Source organism: Haemaphysalis longicornis, unplaced genomic scaffold, assembly GCF_048455015.1.
Source record: "Haemaphysalis longicornis isolate Haplotype H1 unplaced genomic scaffold, Haemaphysalis longicornis Haplotype H1 scaffold_4, whole genome shotgun sequence".
In the NCBI taxonomy this organism is placed as follows: domain Eukaryota; kingdom Metazoa; phylum Arthropoda; class Arachnida; order Ixodida; family Ixodidae; genus Haemaphysalis; species Haemaphysalis longicornis.
The window spans coordinates 17,160,217-17,183,613 of record NW_027526361.1 but is presented as its reverse complement, the minus strand read 5'-3'; the positions used below and the strand labels follow the sequence as shown (position 1 = coordinate 17,183,613).

The 23,397-nt window shown below is 46.6% G+C and overlaps 1 protein-coding gene across 2 annotated transcripts in view; it reads right to left on the bottom strand.

Moving 5' to 3' along the window:
* Positions 1-728: 728 nt before the first annotated feature.
* Positions 729-23,397, bottom strand: part of LOC144178325 (acyl-CoA-binding domain-containing protein 5) — a 28,952-nt gene continuing 6,283 nt past the window's right edge. For both annotated transcript variants that reach the window (XM_077706078.1, XM_077706079.1), the window contains 6 exons: positions 19,936-20,092; positions 17,525-17,602; positions 15,831-15,907; positions 11,199-11,490; positions 8,728-8,945; positions 729-4,692 (listed from right to left, as the gene is read on the bottom strand). In XM_077706078.1, coding sequence (XP_077562204.1) covers positions 4,558-4,692; positions 8,728-8,945; positions 11,199-11,490; positions 15,831-15,907; positions 17,525-17,602; positions 19,936-20,092 — 957 coding nt within the window. In that variant the 3' untranslated portion in view covers positions 729-4,557. The remainder of the gene's footprint in view (positions 4,693-8,727; positions 8,946-11,198; positions 11,491-15,830; positions 15,908-17,524; positions 17,603-19,935; positions 20,093-23,397) is intronic.

Here is a 23,397-nt window from a genome sequence, read left to right as displayed (position 1 = left end):
GAGCAGACGATCAACTGATGCGAGAACGAGCAAGAGCGCCAACGAGACCGCGATTCTCCTCTTGTGCATGTGCTGTCTGCTCGTGCGTCGTCATCTGTTAACCGCCCCTCCCGAACAGCCACAGCAGTTTGGGCTGTTCCCTGGTGCAAAAGAAATGTAATTGACCAGTTCCGGGACTGGTGGGCCGAGCCAATGCGGAGCTGCTCTCACAAATAAACTACGAAGCTCCTTTGGAAGCGGCTCAGAAATGCTTTCAGCAAGCAAATAAAAGACCATTTGTTACCTTTTCCAGTGGCCATATTCCTAGCGCCTCCATGCTACATCAAAGCTGTTGCTATTTTAACACTGCATTCAACAATTTTACACCTCCAGCTTTCATCAAAATGCCACTTCATATTTTCTGGCGTACTTAGAGGTAACCCCCCGCCGCTTATGTTCGGCCAAAAAAAAAAACGGAAGGTTAACATGAAAGTGCCTTATATCCAAGCACCTGTCCTCTTTTCAAGCATCACTTGTCTGAAAAAGAAATGTGTTGCTTAGAATCATGACTAAACAACACATGAAGGCGTTTCACTGTCCAGAGCCATTAATGGCTGAGCACATTGTAAGATGGCATGGAATGTGTACAATGCATCATCTGTGGTACCTGAGCTCCACCTACACTACTGCATCTGTGCTTGCAAGTATGTGAGCACAGTAGCATAATTTTGCTATTCAGGAAACATTACTCATGCTTTAACATAGTTTATTAAAACAGTGATACAGATCTTTACATATAAACCTCTGCAACATAACATGAGAAAGTCTGATACAATGCCATCACAACAGCTTCAGGCATAAAAGTAAATGCACATATACAAAGCACACTACCTATGCTGGAAATCTCTGTGGCATAAATGAGCTTTGACAAAAAAAAATGACAAAAGAAAAAAAAAACGAACTAGTACCAAATTTATTCGATTATAAGGCGAGGGCACGGAGCAAGAATACGATAGGAGGCAAAACTAGGCTTCCTAGCGAGGCCAGATAATGTCCCAAGCGATTGTCATACGTTAAGCTAGCGGCATCTGTCGCGGGTAAAGAGAGAGAGAGAGAAAGCATCTTTATTTGTCCTGCAAACGCGACGCAGCCTCACGTCGTGTCAGCCGGCCGCTCGGCTTCCGTCACCTACTCATGCCTTACCCCCGGGTGGGGGTGACACTTTCGGGCGTTGAAGCTCGAGGGCGTCTGACACTTGTTGGACGGCCATGTGTTGTATCACCGCACGGCCGCCGCAATCGGCATTTCACTGCTCAGCCGCGGTATCAAGTGCGGCCGCTATCACTTCGTCCATCAGGTGCCACTACCTTCTCCGAAAGCTTCGCAGCTACGAAGCTTTGCAGTCCGCCTTGCTTTCCATTGTGACATTATCTGGTCGCTTGCCCGCGCTTGTCGCAATGGGCCGTTTCGCCTCCTATATATTCTTGCTCCGTGGGCGAGGGTGAAGTTTGGAGAGTCGAAAAAAAAAAAAAAAGAACCTTTCTTAGCTTCGAATATGAGGTGGGGTGTAACTTTGAGTCTACGGATTTTGGAAAAAAAAAAAAAAAATCTCGCCTTATATTCGAATAAACACGGTATTTGTTATTGTTACCCGCCGCGGTGGCTCAGTGGCTAAGGCGTTGCGCTGCTGAGCACGAGGTCGCGGGTTCGATTCCCGGCCGCGGCGGCCGCTTTTCTGATGGAGGCGAAAAGCAAAAACGCCCGTGTGTACGAGATTTCGGCGCACGTTAAAGATCCCCAGGTGGTCAAAATTAATCCGGAGCCCTCCACTACGGCGCGCCTCATCGCCTGCGTTGCGTCGGCGCGTTAAAAACCCCCCAATCAATCAATATTTGTTATTGTTGGCAATAAAAAAAGTGCCTACACAGGAACGTACTCCAAACAAGCAGCCTGCAATCCTGACATTATAATTACAGGGTTATCAACATATCATCATATTCGAATTCAACTTTTAGTCATGTTTACACAACAGCTAAATGACCATGGATAATCATTAATACAAAAAAAAAAAAGAAAGTTTGCTTGTACTCTCAGAGCAGTAGTACCTTTACAGCAGGCTTGTGTACTGCTACTCAAATCGCCTGTTTGTGTGGCCACAAAAATTCACACACTCCGGCGTTAAAAGAAAAGCCACAGCATTGCACGAAACCACCAACTCTTAATTTTGCGGGACGGGTAGACAAAGAAAAAGAAAAGGACAACACACAGGCAGTACAAGGTTGTGTTCCCCATCTACACAAGCTAGCCAGTTTAAACACCAGCTCACTTCCGGTCACCGGGCGTTGTTCGTTTGATTCAAGCTTCCAAGTCACTGCCCTCCCCTCGAAACTAGTCTATGAAGGTCTAGACCTGAGACAGGAGAGGTCAATGCTCAGTCAATACAGAACAAGTTGCATGCTTCACTCAAGCCCAGTAGAGGGAGAACCTAAATAGCTGTACAGGGACGTTAAAAAACTTATAACCAATATCCCACAAACAAGACAGATCCCTGTTTCCATGCATTAGTTGGCAGTGAGATGCCATTGCGTGGGCTTATGTGACTGTCCTTGGATTGGATTGGAAAAGACTTTATTGACAAATATCCTGCAGTAGGCGGGGGCCGATTTATGGCTGCGCCTCAACGCGGCCCAACGTTGCACTGATTGCGCAAAACATTCCGCCATGCCACTATTACTGGTCCATTTGTTAATTCACAAGGTTTAGAAACACTGCTCTGACTGCTGAATTTTTCTCGTGTGATAAAGACCCTTCGCTTTACTCCCATTTGGAAAAGTGTACAGGTTTGAGTAACAAGCTAAAACGTGCCCCTTAGGTGTGCCGAATGTTTGTGTGAACGTTTGGCTTGTTTGCAAAAAATACTAAGTGTTGTGATACACAAGACTGGCTACCCACTGCCCCTTATCACAGTTTAAATTGCCCCAGACTGTAGCCTGCATCATTAGCCTGTCTACACCCACTGCAGGGTAAAGGCCTCTCCCATGGATTTCCAATTATCCCAGTCCTGTGCTAACTGCCAAAAATTTATCCCAGCAAACTTCTTGATCTCATCTGCCCATCTAACTTTCTGCCGCCCCCTGCAACGCTTGCCTTCTCCAGGGATCCGCTGTTACCCTTAATGACCAACAGTTATTGTCTGTCTTTCTTCCTCTGTTTGTATATTCAGCGCAATTTTCGTAATACCAACGGTTATCTGGCCTTCGCATTACATGCCCTGCCCATGTCCATTTCTTCTTCCTCATTTCTACTAATATATCCTTAACACGCTTTTTTTCCCCGACCAACTCCGCTTTCTTCTTGTCCCTTAATGTTACACCCATCATCTTCCGTTCCACTGCTCGCTGAGTCGTCCCCATCCTCTAGCCTGCAAATAGACATTATTTGAAAGGTAATTCCACCAACTGGCTTCACTTGCAAGCAAACGTTAGGGATAAGGTTGGAAACACAACAGAAGCAGCGCGAGTGCTCACCTATTTATGGACGGAATCATTTCTGAATTAAATTGGGAGGAGCCGATAGTTGATAGTGTCAAAAGCACGGCAGCTGCCAAATGAACTTGTGCGTGTTTGCGGAAATGGTAAAGTACCTTATGCTGGCAGCCTCATTGCAACTTTCGAATGACTGCCATTTGTTCAGTTTGGCTATCTTGACTGCAAAAAAAGAAAACGAAAGAGCTGTCACACAGGTGCGTGCTTGCTCCCACTCCACTGTTGATTTGGTACACCTTGAAAACTGACGTGAAAACCAAATTCTGAGAGACCGCCACTCAGTTTGTCATTTCTCAACTCTCTTGCTAGGGCCACTCAATGTTGCCGATTTCAAACATCTACTGAAATTGCAAAACTAATCTTTCGTGTGAGGCGACAGAGCAGAGGCAGATGTCCAAGCAACTTTTTCCTTAGTCTGTGCTCACAACATTGCTTACTGACATGCAATCTCCAGTGTAGTGTTAGTGAAATAATGCACTGAATACAGGAATACATGTGCACTTTGAAGTACAATGACAAGTAGTTTACATATTGCACACAAACTGGTAAAATACAGTTCACTGAAAAATATCTAAAAACAAGTTTGTAATGAGACAAGTCATAATCTTAGCCTTAGCTGACATATTTTCTCCAATTTCTGTGCTCACCCCAGTAGTGAGCACAGAAGTGTTTTATGGCTGTTCTGGGGTACATCGGCTAATTTTTTCCCTATAAAATGTTTTTCCAAAACTCAAACACTAAGGTGCCATCCAGGAAAATAAAAAAATACACAAATTAACCGAGGCTAACAAGCCAAACCCACTTTCTTCATTCAAGTGTCTGCATCATGTGTGTTTGCTCTGCTTGCATTCTGTTTATTTCCTCCTATGTACAGCTGGGTACCGACTTTAGGAATCGTAAAAACCTCCGTGCTCAGAGCACACTGCCGGAGTGATGTGCCACAAAAAACACGCAGCACGTGTGCGCATCCACACAGCAACAATCTCTGAAACAAGAAGGCGGCAAGCGTTGTGGGCCGGTGGAGCAGTCCCGCTCATCGAAGGTGCCGGCGCCTGCGATGGCTGAAGACGTAGAAGGCCAGCTGGAAGGCCACGGGCCACGCGAGCAGCAGCAGCAGCACATGCGGGGCGACGCCGCCAAACAGCCACCAGCGCTGACTCTGCGGCGGCTGTGGGCAGGAATAAAGGCACATGGGATATGCACCTCAGGATGCTGAGTTTTAGACGAGTCGTGACGACAACATACAGGGTGGCGCGACGACAATTCAAGCACTTTAATAAAATTTTTTTCCAGAGTGAACCACCGTTCTGTTCGCGCTCAAACTTCACATGAAGGTTGAATTTTGTGGTCTATTTTGTTTGACACCGAAAACAACGACGGCACTTACCTGTTTATTCTGAAAATAAATAAAAACGATTTTTGCCTATGAGAAAACGGCGGCCGATTTGGACGTGCGAGCCAGCACAAGCTGATCTTGGAATGATGGCGCCATCTGAGGTATGCAGAGCGAAACGTACATTTGGGATTCATGGTAGGAAGGAGCCAGATGAAATGGTGTGGCAGACAATCAGACAATCTCTTTTATCCCTAGCTTACGATGACCACAAATACTTGCATAACAGCTGATACCAATCACAATAAAATATTCCCATGGTTCATCGTTGCCAATAAACGTTGGATTTGTTTTTGCACCTGCTCTCACATTTTCTGATTGTCTGCTACATCATTTGGCTCCTTCCTACTGTGAATCCCAAACGTGCGTTTTGCCCTGCATACCCCAGGTGGCGCCGTCGTTCCAGGATCAACTTGCGCTGGCTCGCACATCCAAATCGGCCGCCACTTTCTCAAAGGCGAAAACCGTTTTTATTTATTTTCAGACTAAACAAGTATAAGTACCGTCGTTGTTCCCCATGTCAAACAAAAAAAGACCACAAAATGCGACCTTCGAGTGAAGTTTGAGCGCAAACAGAGCAGCGGTTCCCTCAGGAAAAATTTTTTTTTAAAGTTCCAATTACCGTCGCACCACCCTGTACAAGTTTAGTTCAATAAAAAGAATGCATTGCCCTGACAACAATAATACTAATTTTATCACAAGCTTATAACAAATAATAGAAACATTAAAGAAAACAAATAAAACAGTGGCGAATCCCCAGCCAGTTTTCGGCGATGTCTGTATGACGCGACAGAATTTTGTTTCGAGCGATTGGTGGCTGACAACCCAAACCATCGCCAAGATGCGCGACTGGGCATTTGTACTGGGGCCTCTAGTTCTGTTTGATCGCATCACTTGAATGCTAACATGCAGTCCTATCATATAAATATCTCGGGGTGCATATGACGTATCGCTTTCTTGGGCAATGCATATCGACACCATTTGCTCAGAAGCCTCGCATACTCTCGGATATCTTCGCCGTAACCTTAAACTTGCTTCTCAAGAAATAAAAAGACTAGCCTATCTAACATTGGTAAGGCCGAAACTGGAATATGCATCGGCCATCTGGCATCGGCCATCACACGCATACAAGTACAACTTGAATTCATTCAAAACCATGCTGCACGCTTTATCACCTCGCAACATTCAAATCATGTCAACGTCACTGCCCTTAAACTACCTCTCCCCCTCCTGACCCTTGAATCATAATGGGTCATTGCTCGCCTATGCCTCCTCCATAATTTCTTTTATCAGCCAGAATCAAGACACACGTTACTAAAGCCGCCTCACAGAATATCACCCCGCTTAAATCACACTTGCCCATTAGCCCCAATAACCGGTGGAACGTCAGCATTTGTCTCGTCCTTTTTTCCTAACGCTATTACTCTATGGAACGCTTTACCCGCCGACATCGCCACATGCACCAATAACAAACAATTTAGAGATAAGCTTGAAAAGGTGTTCGCATGATGTATTCATGATATAATTCTACTGTTCTGGCTTGATGGTCCTATTGATGCTTCAACTGCTTTTTGTATACATATTAGAATTCTGTTCACTTGACGACGCGGGGATCAGATAGTGAAAAGTGACCAAAAAATCGTTTTTTCGGAAGTCACATTTTCGGATTGCACGTTTTATATTCTATGCGTTCACAAAGTTACCCCGCCGCAAACGATCGCGAAGTGCCAAAGAAAAATATTTATATCGGCTGAGGTGGCAAAATATTTCCTCAAAATGACGAAAACACGGCAATTTTCGCAGCACTGGATCTCCGGAATGACGCCACCGGGCACCGCCATCTTGGTCGCGTTAGATCGGCCGACTCTTTAACTTTCGTTTTCCGGTCGCTCCTTCTGTCATCGCTGGCTCATAAACGCACAAACGGCAGAAAGAGAAAGGTAGTGAAACGAAGAAATCGATAGATTGTAACACGCGATTGGCTGTCCGGCCGCCTTTTTGATTCGGCTCCTCTGATTGGGTGTCGCCATGACAGCAAAAACATGGCCGCCGCGCTGCTGCGCATTTTACGCTGACTGCGCTCCGCCGATGTTATCAAAATTTCCCGGTCGACTTGGTTGCAGTTTACTCGTTTTATCTGATGCGGTACTGAACAGTGACATAACTGTTATTGCGGCGATAATGCTTGAGATTGTGCGCCAGATAGGGAAGTGCGCGGTTCGAAAGATGTATTGAAAACGTGCCCACGACATCGCCGTGGTCTGACCTTGAGTGGGAAGTGCGGTACTCTCGCTTGCTTTTTATTTATTGCATGTTAATGTAGCATGAACGGAATGAAAAATGGCGGGGGGGGGGGTCATTGGCACTTCACGGAGCTTAGCAGGGTTCCTTGGGACCAACATGCTTGAGAACCCCTGGTGTAACATCTTCTGAATAATTCTTTAACATTGCTGATCGTTGGGGAGGTGGCAGACTGTAGAATGCTTTATTTGAACAACCGGCTTCATTACTGTAGAGCATGGTTTCTCAAAGTGGGTTCCGCGGAACCTAGGGGTTCCGCAGGCCCCTCCTCAGGGTTCCGCGAGCCACTGATAAATTTTCCCTGGTTCTGCAGTCGCAAAGTCTTATATGGTGAACTTGAGGTGCGATCGATCTAAGGAACCTCCATTACTCACGCCCGAGTGTCAGTAAGCACATCTCGGCGTATAACAGAAACGCGTGAGCTGCGCAATAAATCTCGCCAGCAGCTTGTAGCCAGCCAGACTCCGACAACGGGCCACGTGGTTAAACTATTGCACTTGAATCTCGGTCTTATATTACCCCCACGCGCATTTCTCCTGTTTGGAGATAGGTGCCACTAGCGTACGCATTCGCTTAAAGTCGACGGGAAAAAAAAACGATACCCTTGCTTGCTTTTGAATTTATTGCATGTTAATGTAGCATGAACGGAATGAAAAATGGCAGGAGGGAGGGGGGTTCCTTGGCACTTAAGGGAACTTAGCAGGGTTCCCTGGGACCAACATGCTTGAGAACCGCTGCTGTAGAGTTAACCCTTTCAGGGCCACGGCTGTACATATACGTCCTCTGCATGGTCAATAACGTAAATGTACGTTATCGCTTGTATGTTTAAAAAGCGCGCCTTTTCGCCAACTTCTCTTGCTTGGCATGTGCTGCCACACGACGGAAATACGTCAAATTATTTTCTTGCGCCGATGGCTCTTCTTTTAATTTTTTTTATGATTTACTTCAGCGGCGTGCCAGCTATCGCTTGCGCATCCGGTAATGAGGGGGAGCGCTGGGTATCACCCACCGGGCGCCCAGGCACCTCCCGCTCCTTGCGCCTGCCACAGACCAAGGGCGCCTGCGAAACTGATGAGGCTCTTTTCTCCTTTTTTTTGTATTTTTTAGGAGCGGTGCGCTGTCAATCGCTCGCAGATCCGGCTGGTTTTGGTATCGTCCTCCGGGTACTTCCCGCTTTTTGCGCCAGTGAAACTGATGTCTATCTGATTTCGATTCACTCAAAAGGTGCTGGCTTGTTACTCTCTCGTTTTTATTTAGAATTTTTCGTGTGTTACTCATGAATAAACCACGTTTGTAACAACACAAACAATTTTTTTGTTACTTTATGGTCACCCTAAAAAAATTATGATAATTTTTTCTCAAAATAGACTCATCCGGAGAATCTAGATCAGCAATAACAAAAATCGACCCTCGGGGGGTCGCATTTGGCAAAAAAAATTCAACCTTCAAAGGGTTAATAAGAAAAGGTCATCCTTGCCCCCTTGACGTCAATGGGAGCGGAGTCCTCACCTTGGCGTGCTGGAGCAGAGTCTCGAGCACCTCGAGGCGCGCCACCACCTCGTCCATGGTGTGCTGTAGCCGCAGGACGGCCACTGCCAGCTGCTCGCTCACCTCCAGGGCCAGCTGGGGCCGGCCCCCACCGCCACTGCCACCCGCCCCGCCACGCGCCACGCCCCGGCCGTACGGCGGCTGGGGCCAGGCCGCACCCTCGGCACCCCCGTCTGCTTCTGCAGGGGGCACCGCAAGGTTGCATACTGAGCCGTACACTCTTCAAATTCACATCTGCGGGCTACATTTCGGCTGTGAGGTGCACCACTGCAGAGGGCTATGGATTAACTCTGACCCCCCCAGGGATCTTTAATGTGCGGCAAAATGTCACCACTAAAACGTTGTCATTTTTCGCCCCCATTTTAAAAGCGGCAGCTGTGGCCAAGGTCAAACCTGTGTCCCTGGGTTCAGCTGTACCATGCCTTTGCCACTGAGCAAGCATGGCAGGCATTCTATGCGCTTTTATGACGATTCCCAATGGACAAGCAGCAGCACAGGTAGCAGCGAGTAGGCATGGGCTGTTCAGGAGGAGGTAAGGCACAAGCCAGCAGAGAGACAAGTGCTCCCGCCTTGTCTCTCCCTCTTTTGAGCATCCCTACAAATTGTTCTCTCATCGTTTAATTTCCAAGTACTATGTTTCAGCCTAAGTGATGAACCAACTGGCCAAGACTCTCTTGTCAGTGCTACTAGTACTTCGACAGCACCTGCTACCAATAGCAGAGCTGCTGCATCTTGGAAACATGGTAACCTGCAAGTTTAGCGGCACTTCTTCTTGCGTTTAAAAAAAAAAAACTGGCGGCGTATTTGTTCACTTCATTGCAAATGTCGTCGAAAAATGAGTCTTCTGCTGCCCCTGCCACCTACCATATTTTCGCATGTATAACACGCCCCTGCATATAATCCGCACCCCCACTAGCAGGTAGGTTTCTCTCCTGTAAGCTGCGCAACATTTCTCTCCTGTAAGCTAAATGCAGAAGGCATTTAAAGGGCACATTTAATCCCTGACACATTGGCACTCTTAGCAAAAGCAGTCCCACTGCCTTTGGACCTCAAAGGGGCTCTGAAATGCGGCCGACTAGATGCTTTCTACCCTTTCAGCCCACCAAAAAAGAAAAAAAAAAATCCTTGAATATTGCCCGCACATTTGATACAGGAAAGGCTGCACCAAAGCTACTGCTCAAGCAACAAAATCGCATACTTTGTAGACAGAAAAAGTGTATATTTAGCAAATAGAATACACTGACTGCAAGGCAAAAGTCACAATTCACTAATAAAGTTCAGCTGTTAGAGTGCGCACGTCTTTGTTTTTTCTTCCTTGTACTTGCATGTTTTGCGCAATTGCTACCATGGAAAGCTTAGTCAGTGTTACTGTGTAGGAGCTTCACGGCGCAACGCACATTGCCATGGAACTGCACTAAAGGAAAAGCCCCGCTTATTATCCACACCCCTACTTTGCCACTGAAATTTTCGCATTTTTGGTGTGGGTTATACGTGCGAAAATACAATAAATGCCTCTCTTCTCTCCCCACCCACCCCTCACACTCTTCCCCTCACTCCTGCCACAGTAAACAGCGTAAAAGTTTTCTCAATTCAATTTTCCTGCATCCGTACTGCTTGCACGCTATCTATTGGAGCCTTTCATTACTGAGGAACTTCAAATGCGGCCTGGAGGTCATGGCTCAAGCGCAAGCCCTTTTTGTATTTTTGGGTCAAAACAGTGTTTTCAAGGCACTTTTTTCCAAGATCAAGAGCACATATTTTTCAATTAAAAGAATGTCATAAGTTATGCATTGATGTTTGGCCTCAAGTATGCCTAACATTTTCTATTTGAACAAACATTATGGTACTAGGTTTAGTAGTTTGGAAATGTTTTGCCTACCGTAAAGTTCCTAAAGAACGCCCACCCAAAGTACCGAGATATCAAGTGAAAAATACGGGATGGGCGATCTTTCTAGTCAGGTGCGAAAAACTAGAAAAAAGTGGCCACACTGTCAACCAAAACTGTGGAGAAATCAAGAAAAAATACCAGATGGGCGAACTTTCGGCTCAAGTGTGGAAAGGACAAATAAGTGACCGTATCAACACATGAATAGACGATTCGCATTTATTTTGTTCACTCATCGGCGCTAAATCCATCGACTTTAGGGAATGGGTGATCTTTGGGGTCTTCTAATAAATTAAATACTACACCCCTAAAAGGGGGTTGGCGAAGTTTCGGGGGTCGGTGCTTGCTCGGAACTTTACAGTAGATTAACATCTCGTTCAAGTAGGTATTCTTTCAACCTTCGGCCGGGTGGCAGGACCGAGGGACAGACAGGCAGAACAAAGCTTTTGGGTTTAAGTAGCCCAAGAAAGACTATGGAGAACAACAGAAGGAGCACAAGGAGAACAGCACCCCCCCCCCCCCCCTTGCCCCCTTCCCCGTGGCCCACCTCTGCGGCGGTAGGAGCGGGGCAGGCGGCCGCCACTTCCCCCTGGGCCAGACCGGGGGAGTGGGGCTCCTCCGCGGCGGGTGCTGTCGTCCCCTCCGCCACGCACGCAAGCGGCCAGCTCCCCGTTAGGCCGCTTGTTGGCGGGCCCGTCGGCGTAGAAGGCCCACAGCTGGCTCTGGCCATCCTGCACCAGCACACGCTCCGAGCCACTCAGCAGGGCCTCGTTCACCGCGCTCGCCACCAGCCCCGAAGCCTCCTGCTCCCTTGGCTCAGGGGACCCGCTCTCGTCCTCCTGACGCGGTAAAAGAAGCGCCCGACCCGCAGCACAGGTCATGCAGGAAGGGGGAGAGAATTTATGAGTGGACTCTCGTCTTTTCAAAGAAAATTCTACAGGATATGACGACAGGTGATGGGTTTATATTCAGGGACACATGCAACCTTCATCAATCATGATGATGATGGTTCGTGTTTAATGGCGCAAGGCCGACGAGGGCAAAGAGCGCCAGAGAAGTTATTTAATGAAAAGAAGTGATTACCACAAAGGATAGGTATAAAAAGAGTAAACTGGACATAGTAAGATCGATAAAGATAATGGTGATGGCTGGTGTATAGGGCCAGATTTGATTATGCATGATAGGAGATGAGGTTTAAAAACTTAACATCAGACAAATACTTAAACACGCGTTTCACAGAAACCATGGCATCGTCACCCAGAAACAACGATGGGTGTAGGGGAATTTGTTGTCTGTAGAGTTCTCTGAAGTGTTTGTGTCGTGTTGTGTCAACTGCCTTGCATTGTATGAGTATGTGGACTACGGATAGGCCCTCCCCACACCTGCTACACAGGGGTCTTGGAGATCCCGTGAGCAGGTGCGAGTGCGTTACATGCGTATGGCCTATCCGTAACCTAGCTAAGGTAACTTCAATGTGCCTGTTGTGTGAGTCAGTAGTGTATTGTCCCAAGTGTGGTTTTATTACGTGTAGTTTGTTGTCTGTCTGTTCGCTCCAGTCTGCTTGCCAAGTTTTACGGAGTTGTTGTCTAATGTGTGGCTTGAGGTCTGTGTAAGGTAGTGTTGCCATGTCGACTGTGTTTCGGAGTGCAGCATTGGCGGCCATTTCATCCGCCACTTCATTACCGCCAATGCCAGAGTGGCCTGGCACCCAACACACAGTCACCCCAAGGTTTGAAGAATAAGCTACCATAATCGTTTTGAAGACAAGATTAATGACATGGTTTTTTGATGACTTTCCGGATGATAATGCACGGACGACGCTCAACGAATCTGTATAAATGACGGATGTAGGAATATGATGTTGAACTATGTGACTTACAACCAGAAATATGCCATATGCCTCTGCCGTAAAAATACTTGTATTAACATTCATTGTTCTACATGCTTCAAAATTGGGCCCATGCGCAGCACAAGACACCGCAGTGGACGTTTTAGATGCATCGCTGAAAAACTCTGCAGCTCTGTATTTATTCTGCAGATGCATGAAATGCTGCAAAATCCCACTTCTTGGTGTCCTGTTCTTATTGTATTGTACGAAAGAGAAGTCACATGACACAGGACGAAGATGCCATGGTGCTACAAGATCAGTGTGAGATGATTTGAATGTGTCTAAGAGGGAGACGTCATGAATAGTCACCTCTTCCCTCACTCTCTGCGAGAAAGGAACAGCAATGGATGGGCGGTTTAAAAAGAGTTTAGTTGTGGACGTATCATTAAAAACCGGTTTAAAGGGATGGTTATTCATTGATGAGATTTTGGAGGCATATAGAAGGTCAACATAAGTTCGCTGGTACGCTAAGCACCATTTGTCGCACTCTGCATAAAGACTGTGGACAGGACTGGTACGGAACGCCCCACAAGACAGGCGAAGCCCCAAGTGAAGCACTGGGTCGAGCATTTTAAGTGCTGTTTTTGTGGCTGACCCATACACGACGCTTCCGTAGTCCAACCGTGACCCCACCAACGCGGCATAAAGTCGAAGCAGGAGTTGTTTGTCTGCACCGTACGATTGGTGAGACAGGACTTTTAGAATATTCATTGTTTTTAGGCATTTTTGTTTAAGTCGTTTTATGTGGGGTATGAATGAGAGTTTCTCGTCAAACACCACACCCAAAAGCTTGTGCTCTCTTTTTACTGGAATCGAGTCACCAAAGAGTTTTAAGTCGGGATCGGGCAGGATACCCCGCCTTTTTGAGAATACAACGCAGGTACTTTTAGAAGGATTAAGTTTAAACCCATTTTCATCTGCCCAGCGAGAAAGTTTATTTACCCCAAGCTGGACCTGACGTTCACAAATGGATATGTTACATGATTTGAAAGATATTTGAACGTCATCTACATACATCAAGCAGGATATGGTTGGCGGCAGTGCCTTTCGGAGAGAGTTCATCTTAACTATAAACAAGGTGCAGCTCAATACGCCACCTTGAGGCACGCCATTCTCCTGCACGTGAACGTTTGAAAGTGCCGAACCGACCCTGACACGAAATGTTCGTTCAGACAGGTAACTTGAAAGAGTATTCAGCATGTTACCTGTCACACCATAGGATTTTAGGTCTGCAAGAATGCCATAACGCCATGCCGTATCATAAGCTTTCTCGATATCAAAAAATACGGTCATGCAGTACTGTCTGTGTATAAAGGCATCCTTAATGTAAGATTCCAGTGCAACTAATTGATCGTTAGTGGATCGCCCTGCCCGGAAGCCTGCCTGGCAGCTCTCGAGAAGACCATTGTACTCAAGAAAGTACACGAGCCTACGGTTTATCATCTTCTCGAGAAGCTTGCACAGGCAGCTTGTCAAAGCAATGGGCCGGTAACTGGAAGGAGAGGAAGAGTCCTTCCCTTCTTTTAGGAAAGCCACTACTATGGCCTCCCTCCAAGAGCGAGGAATGTGCCCCGAAAGCCAAATCTTGTTATACCGTATTTACTCGCGTAATTCTCGCACTCGCGTAATCCTCGCACCCCTAATGTGAGCCACCTTGAATTTTTTGGTACCTCGCATAATCCTCGCACCCCCAACTTTGCAGCGGCGAAAGTTGCCTGCTCGCGAAACCCGCATGGTGCACGCGCTCTCCAACGCGCGCCCTCCCCGCCGCCTCTCCGTTCGGCGGAGAGCGCTGTGTATCCAAGGCCATCCAGGTTCCCTAACAATAGTATTAACTCTATGGCCCTAACAACCTGTATGGCTACTCCCTAACAGGCGCCCTAACACGCTACTCACACTGTCTTTGAGCCGGTTTCGCGCGTGTTTCGCGTGCGCGCAACTAGACGGTGTTCGCGCAGCCCGCCTGTCGTGTCGTCGTCATGGTCCCGCCGTTGAGCGGCAGCAGTCAGTGAGTCACTCGCGTCAGTGGTGGATAGCTCGCTGCCGTTTTGAGAACTTTTTGATCTAATTATTTTGTGCTTGGTGCCGCTTCGCCATGGGGAGGAACGCCAGCTACACCGCCGCTATCAAATTGAAAGCGAAAGAGTACGCGATCGAACACGGCAACCGTGCCGCAGGCAGGCACTTCGGCGTCACCGACTTCAACGTGCGTTACTGGAGTAGGGCACGCACATACGACGACGAGATAGGGCGCGCGCCAGAAAGCAAAGGCGGCAATTTCATGATCGCTGATCGACGGGAGGTTGTTTACGTTGTAAATAATGAAATAAAAAGAAATAGCTGCTGTTGGCAACACTGAGCTTACCTATACAAAAAATGACCGCTACATTTAGCGGGATTGGCATAAGGCAAATTGGCAACACTGTGCACCGGATATTTTTTTTTTCCCGCATAATTCTCGCACCCCTAACTTTGCATTGATTTTTCCGAAAAAAAAGTGCGAGGATTATGCGAGTAAATACGGTATAGGTGAAGGAGTGTTAGGAGAGTGTCTGAGTGTAGGTGCTGTATCACTGTATATGTGATGTTGTCTGGGCCTGGAGGCTGGAGCTGAGGGTTTACAAGTGCTCAGAGCGGTCCTCAGCTCATGAAGTGAAAACTCCGAGTTATAAGAGGAGGTTGACTTATCATTATCACGTAAAGACTTCTTTTCAGCCAATTGTTTGTGTTTCATGAAAGTGCTAGTGTAGTGTGCTGAACTGGACACGTGTTGGAAGTGTTGTGCGAGTGTGTTAGCCTGGTCTTCAGTTTGTCCCCTGTTGTACTGACCAGGGGCAGGCTGTGTGTCTGTTGTCCTTTTAGTTTGCGTATTCGTGTCCAGACTTTGCGAGAGTCAGTGTAAGAGTTTATGGATGTTACGAATGAGCGCCAACTCTCTCGTTTTGCCTCACGGCGCACACGTTTTCCCATCGCCTTAGCCCTTTTGAACAATAAAAGGTTTCCCGACGTGGGGTACCTGCAACCTTCATCAATCAATGCGAGGAACATGCCACTGTCCTCCTTCAAAGGCGCCCTTCCCACGTCAAAAAAAAAAAAAAAAACCACCTCTGCTGCTGCATCTTTCTTTCATGCTTGCATGAACATCTCATTTCAAACAGTAAGAGCTGCCAAGGAGGCCGTATAAATAAATAAAAAAGACCGCTCCTACTTAATCTACTCTAAAACCTCACTTGATCTCTAGCCAAAAGTACACCAGGCAAAATAAAACACTGCAAAGTAAGCTGCACTCACATCCCCCATGTGGTCGTAAGTGTCCGAGAATTCGTCCTCCTCACTTTCAAAGTCAGACCCATGGCCGTTGACCCTTCCTGCACAAGAACACAAGAAGCAAAGCAACCTCGGACCAAGCACATGAGGACACAACAGTGATTTCCCTACACCCCCCCTAGGGGGTGTGTAGACCCCCCCTAGTTTTTCTGGACACCCCCCCTTGAATCCCCAAATTTCACTCTTGTCAGCCCTTGTATGGACCTTTTTCAGTATCGATCTGCGCATGTGCGGGCTGCCCGTCTGCTATTCTTGGCAGTAGCCTCGGGCAAAATAAACAAGAGTGCGCCCCCCCAGCTTGCCGTTAGCGTTGCACGTATTTATTTCCTTTTTTTCGACAGCTCGTGGCAAGTTCGTATGTGGACACAAAAAAGGCTTTCAAATGAAAGGGGCAAAGTGGTTTGAGGCTGACCGCGCTGCGAGCACATTGCTACCAGCCAGGGAGTAGCGAAAATGAAAAACAAAAAAAGTAAAGGAAAAGGGGAGCTTCAACGGCCGCAGATTAGTCACGGAAACTTTCGCCTGCTACTGTGACATTCATTTGGCCTAGTACCATGTGCCCAGTCTTCAACTGCTTTAGTTTTTATGGACCCTGGATCATTAGCGCTGCTTTCACGCTGCGTCAAGTAAGACGTGTGCAAGTTTAATTATAAGAACTGCAAATAAATAACATATCGATTCGTCAGAGGCCACTGGTACAGAGCAAGAACAAGCGCGTGAGGAGGTACGAGCAAAGCATATATCGACAAGCACTCACCCAAAATTACTTCGACTGAGGCCGCCTTTGACTTGAACTAAGTGCAGTAAACACACATATAATTTACTTTCTTCATTGATTCGATGCCGTTCTTTGTTTACAACCGTAATCTTTGCAGACGCTCTTTCAGCATGTACATTTAAAATGGGCAATTTGGCGAGGCGAAGCGCTACGGAAGCTAATCCTGGCGTTTTCATAAATCGGGAGCGTACAATCGGTGCCTGATTTATAAGTGCTGCATAATTCGTGTACTACCTAAACATTGTTTCAAGAACTCAAATTTCGTCACTGGCCCTGGTAACAAGTTCTAAAATGTCCTTATACGTTGAAAAATGGCGAGAAATTAAAAAAAAAAAACTGAATATGGACCTTTCATGGTAAAAAATGAATTTCTCTAAATTTGTTTGTTCTTAGATTGAATAGAAAGCACCGCCTCTCAGGTGTATATATATATATATAAAGAAAATGAAAAACGTACGTCACGGGGATGAGCGTTTGGTTAACAGACGTCTATTATTTAACTAGTGGGATAAAAAAAACAGCTTTTCTAGTTTATGAACCCCCCCCCCCCCCCCCCAGAGCCATTGAGACACCCCCCCTAGATCCGATGTCTGGGGAAACCCCTGGGACACAAGGGCAAGAGGAGTAGGTACAGGCAAATGGAGATATGACCATTGCTACCCAAAGCGCCAACCGATGCAGTTGTTTACAAGGCGATCGGGGTGTTAGCAAACAACACCTCTAGGTGTTGAAACGTCTTTTTCACAGCTTTTTGTAACACCCTAGCGGAGTATATAAAAACAATGTTTTTGGCATATGTGTATTAAAAATTAGAGCACACTCCTCAACACTGTGTCATACACCTATTGCGTCGCCCAGATGATCCGCAAGAGAAACCTACCTGCTATTTTCCGTTCCGGCTTTTCTTCATTCAACTTTTTATCAGCTTTTGAGTACAATGGTTGCTCTTGTTCCGAAGCTAGATTTAATGGGGAAGAAAAAAAACACATACAAGAAAAAAATGAGTGGAGTATAGCAAACCATATAGCAATGAATGTAAACTGAAAAGCTGGAAGGAAAAAAAAAAAAAAACCCGCCCGCATCTTCCCACGGGGGGAACTCGAGTAAATGCGTCGCAGAGTGGTGGGGGTATCGCGTGAATGTTGCGTAATTGGGTATGGTTTGGGAATGCTTAATTATTATTTCGTCTTTATTATTCTTATTTATTGAATGAAGGAGAAGCGAAGGCAAGGAGTGTAAAGTTAAAGTCTGTCTTTATTGCTTGGTGCCGTCAAGCAAAGCGTCAAGTCAAGTGAAAGCCAAGCAAAGACGCCCTTGACTGAATTCCGAACGCGCGCTCCGCCGCTTATATACACACCGCCCGCGTTCGAGGGAGAGACGCGCATGCGCACACTTCCGTACACAAGCGCGCGAACTTTCCACGCACCCACCACGCCGTTATCACGTGTACACGCCCTGCCGCCGTTACTGTTGAGCGCGACGCAGCGCACGGGTAGCTACGACGCATGCGCGCACAGACACGTTCCCCCCGCACCGCCGCAGCTGTTGTTGAGAGCGATGGAGCGCACGGGGTACACGGCTCCTCCCGCACCGCCGCACCTGTTGTTGAGAGCGAGGAGGGTACGGGGGAGAGACGCGCACCTGCGCCTCGATGCGACGTGCATGCGCAGTGAGCGTGTGGACGGCGCCCACAACATCGACGAGTGACATCGCGAGCCTAAGAAATGCTCCGCATTTAAAAGTTGGTCGCCATCCCGCCCTTTGAAAGTGGATGTCCAGCAAAGCTGCTGTAAACTACTACAAATGGTGATGGAGAAGGATATGAAATGTTTCTTGTTGTCTCGGCGGGCTTGTCGCTCGCGCTCAGCTAGTGCCACTAGATAAGGGTACAGGGTATCAGCATTCTTTTCTCCTATTGTCCCGTGCCGCTACCATGACCACTGATCAGTTCGCATTCCATGACGTTTGTTTACACTGCGACGATTCATGGGCGCAGCCATTATCTTGTTTATGCGTTTTGATCGGTCAGCTCTGGCAGGCTCAGCTTGCCCTCCCTGCTCTGCGGCTGCGGGTGACTGACGTCGTTCCGAATGCAAATCAAACACAATGCGTTAAAAGTATCTAAGCAGCAGAAGTGTGTCCAAAGATGCTGCTTTGCTGCATCTTCGGTAGTGTTGTTAACAAGCGACCCGGTCAAAGTTAACAGCGAGGCTGTAGTTGCGGCAATCTGGCAACACTGATAAACGCCAAAATGGCCGCCGTTGGTGACTTGCAGGCCTCAGTGGCGGTACTCCAATACCTTATCCACTGACACTAAGCTCGGCTTTTCTGGCGGCAAATGTTGAACCCTGCCTAGCCTAACGCATGCACTTGGCTTCTTGGGCAAGAACTGCTCTATTTAGCGACACTAGTCCTGCCTAGCCTTCAAAGATAACCTGCAAGCATAATCGTTACCAGCTGAACACATGGTAAGGGGTGGGGGGTCTCATTGTTCACAGGCGCCTTATCATCCATAATGCGGTTTCGATGCTTGTTTTGTGGTTTCCTTAAACGAATTCGGAGCTCTATGCTGTATGCCTGATTAGCCTGGCACAAGCGCTCGGCTTCTTAGGCCTTGGCACGTTGGTGTTTTTGCCCATGGAGATGAAACCATAGCAGGATAGAGGTATACATACAGCTTTGCTGTAGAACACGTGACACAGAATTCAGAACAAAATCCTCCGACTAGCTGAGGTTCAATAAAATAAAACAAGCACCAGTATCACTTTGTCTATTAATATTTGAAATATATATATATATGCTCAATCAGCCGAGTCATTAAATTGTAGACTAGTTGCGCAGTGCCACATAGAACACTGCCTTTTTCTGTAAAAATCCAACTCCAACTCATGTTTATAGCTCAGTAGAATTTAACGCCCTATCAACTACAAGGTGCAGATCACTCATTCAAGCTTTAACTCATTTTTCCTACAGTGAGCAAGTAAATTCCTAAGTTAGAATACACAGCCTAAAACAAACCCAATCGCAAGCAATTTCAAAGCACATCAAAGATAAAGAAAAGTGGCACCAGTGGTCGTCAGGAAGTTTTTGGTCTCACACAGTAGTCATTCCTGTCATGAGAAGCAACTGCAAAAATGGCACATGTAATTTAGGTGAAATGTATTTAAACTTCTAAAACTATCTTAGTTGCTGACTCGCTGATACTAGCTTATTTTCCTTCTTCTTAGAATCCCTCCCCACCACCGTTCATCCTCCTCGCAATCTAGTCGGCCCAGCAAACTGGGTGGTCACCTTCGATTGTCTCGATGTCGTCTTCGGACTCCCGGTTGCCATTGAGCTTGGCCTGTGGAAACGCGGCAGCCATGCTGGGGGGCACAGAGTCAAACAAGGGGCCCAGCAGGTCCACAAACTTGGCCACATTGTCCGTGTACGACATCGCCTCGACAATCTGCAAGAGAGGTTCGCCAGGCCACAGGGCCCCGTAAGAACTAGCACGAGGGATGCACCGTGACGCAGGCATATGTAAATACATTCCACATATGCATGTGTCACGGTGTCATATCATCCGGCTGTGGCTTTCAAGGAATTCTGTAGCTATGCTAACACTCCAACGTGTTCAGTGCTGCAACAGCATGGTTTGCATTGCTTCAGCAAATAAACTTCGTCCAGACTAGAGAAAGACGAAACCAATGACACAATGAAGCACTCAATCTCCAAAATTACAGGCACTGTACGAGTTTCAGGTACTCAAAGTCGGCTAATTCAAGAACTCAAGTAATGCAAAGAATATTTACATTTGCTTCACTATGACGATAACCTTTTTTTTTTCACACAATTTAAAAATCTGCTCCATTTTTGGGAGGCCAAACAAGCCACAGCACAGCTACATGAAAGAACACCTGAATTCACAGTACACAAGCAGCAGTGGACAGCACGGCATCAAGTACGAATGCCTTTCTTCACCGATGCAAGTTTAAATTGTGCTTGGCCCATTTCCTTAAGTTGTAGCAAATGCTGGCAAGCACTGCTTGCAAGTAGCAACATTTCTCTCCTGTAAGCTAAATGCAGAAGACATTTAAAGGGCACATTTATTCCCTGACACATTGGCACTCTTAGGCAAAGCAGTCCCACTGCCTTTGGACCTCGAAGGGGCTCTGAAATGCAGCCGACTAGATGCTCTCTTTTTCTTTTGTGCCTCAAGGAACCACGAAAGCTAAAGCTGTAACCACCACAGCACAGTGCAGCAAATACTTCATTCAGGTCGTTTTTGAAATCACTGCCTCTTCTTTGTTTCCCTATTCTCAAATATAGTTACAAAATATCCTTTCATCTGGTTATCAAGTAGCCTTGTTGTTTCCACAGAAAGGTAGTTTGCCATTAGCATTGATATTCTCTGTGACGACACCCTGGGCAGCATACGGTGCTAGAAGTTTTAACCCTTCTAGGGCCGCCACCGTAACTTAATGGCGTTGCCGGTGCACTCTATGTGGTTCTACCATAACATTACGGCGCCAACTGAGGTTTTAAATTTCCCTCTGTTCGTGCTCCAAGGATTGCTTGCGAGGTGTTCCATCTCCTTGAAATTTACAAGCTTTCGTTTAATCGTGGTTCCATCTTCCTGGCCTCTCTGAGACAGATTATTATGTGGCACAGCTCTACATGTGGTCACGAGGCTATGCGCGTGCGTCATCGGTTCCTTAGGAAGAGATTTGATATTGGTTCACGTGCTGCGCAGATTACCACTGATGCTTCCTGCACTTTAGATATGGTGCTGTGCAGTGGAAGGCCACTGAAAATTATTTGTTCCATCCTCTCTCAGTATTTGTTTGTTTACTGCCGCGTGAAGACTGTGGTATCAGTACGGCTGCATGCAGTGTACTTTTTTACAAAGACAGCTCAAACGAAGACTAGTGATTCGTTAAAGTAGTACTGACATGAAATTTCTGAGCTGAGAAGCTGAGATACCTATGTAAAAAGCTTCCTTTGTATATGAAGATAACTCCCACAAAGTTTCAACCGGATCCGTTCAGTATAACATACTTTAAATGAATTTTAATCTTTTCCCTCCGCAGAAAGCTCGAAACGGATACCCTTTCGACATCGGCATCACCATTACGCCATCTACTCCTTGCCCTAAAATGCCAACGTCAGGGCTCCCGTGGTGTAGCCAAAGTGCTGGGTGCTGTTGATGTGCACTGCTTCGCCTTGTGGATCAGGTCACAATTTTAGAAGTGACGTCATGCTGCCCGCGCATGTGCAACCACGGCTGCCTGGATGCGCGTGCGCGAGCTCCAGACCGGTCGTGGTGCGACAGCAACAGTAAAGTGCCCCCCTTTGGCATTGCAGCCGCCTCAGTGTTTGTTTCACCGAAACCGAACATAACACAAATAAACGAGGTTGTAAACAATTATTCACGCTGCGACTGACCATCTAATGTGCCAATCTATGAATAGTGGGCTGGTAGGAGCCCATAGCAGTGAAAAAATCTAACATTAAGCCTAAGAACGTAAGGGTACCGGCAAGTTGGTAATCCATAAGCTTCACAGCGCAATAACTGACCAGGGACAAGAAGAAGGACTACAAACAAGCACTTGTTTGTAGTCCTTCTTTTTGTTGTCCCTGGTCCGTTTTCGTGCTCTGAAGCTAACATGAATATTTTGTGCCGTACTCCTTTAACGCGGAATCCTCCCTAAAGCTTGGCCCCAAAGGCGAAGGAAAAAGGAGACAATTCTTAAGAGAGTTCCCAAGTACTCCAATGCCTGTAGGGCCATTTGGCTAAGATGTTTTATGGCTACAGAACTCAAAAACTAGATTTGTCTACTCACCATGTTCGAAAAGTGTTGCAAATTTTCATGCGAAAAAAAATGTTACAGGGTGTTTTGAAGGTTCTGAACAAGGCCTGCTCTAAACAAGTGCACGACAAGAGAGTGGCCAAGGAATTACAACACGTACAAACGTTGCTCCTGCTTCTAGTCTTGCTTCACACTGCATTAACATACATAATAACTCAAGATTACCTATACAGCACCTCATATGACCTTAAGTTTTTTCAAGTGATTTTATCCTTTGGAAAACTTAAGCCCTGCAAGGCACAAACTAAATCAAGGAAATCTTGGCACACTTTGACAAATACTGCACAAACACTGGAATGCGCTGTAAGCCACACATAAAGAAAGCAGCCAGGGAAAAAGGAAAAAGCAGCACACCAAGCAAGGTGGCTACACTGATACGCCCAACAGTGCACGAACTGGCTTCTGATGCATGCTGCAGTCAAAAAAGCGTTAGAAGTGCCACGCACAGATCTCAAGAGAGGTGCTAAAATTATTTGCTACGTCAAAACTAATGAGCAGTCACATGCACATTGCAGGCTCACAGAGTGTGAAAAAAAAGAAAGAAGAGTTCTTAGAATGATCAGAAGCTGACTCTTATCAGGAGTAACCGAAGGTACTACAGGTAGGCAGTGTTAAAAGATTTTTTCCTCCACCTTGCGTTCACAAAGACAGCCAATTAAAAAGAAAAAGTATCTGGGGATGTTAGTGAAATCAAGGGGATGAAAATTTCTGTATGAGCAAATAATGGACAAGTGTTATTACGAGGCACCAAATGCACGGTTAAAAGAGAGGATTTTGGCAGCACTGCCTTTCCTTCCCAATGTTGACAGAACACTTTTCTCATAATCTAATGTCTGAAGCCGCAATCCTTCACCGTTACGAAATTAAAAAATTACCCCAGGGACACAAAATGCTCGTTCCA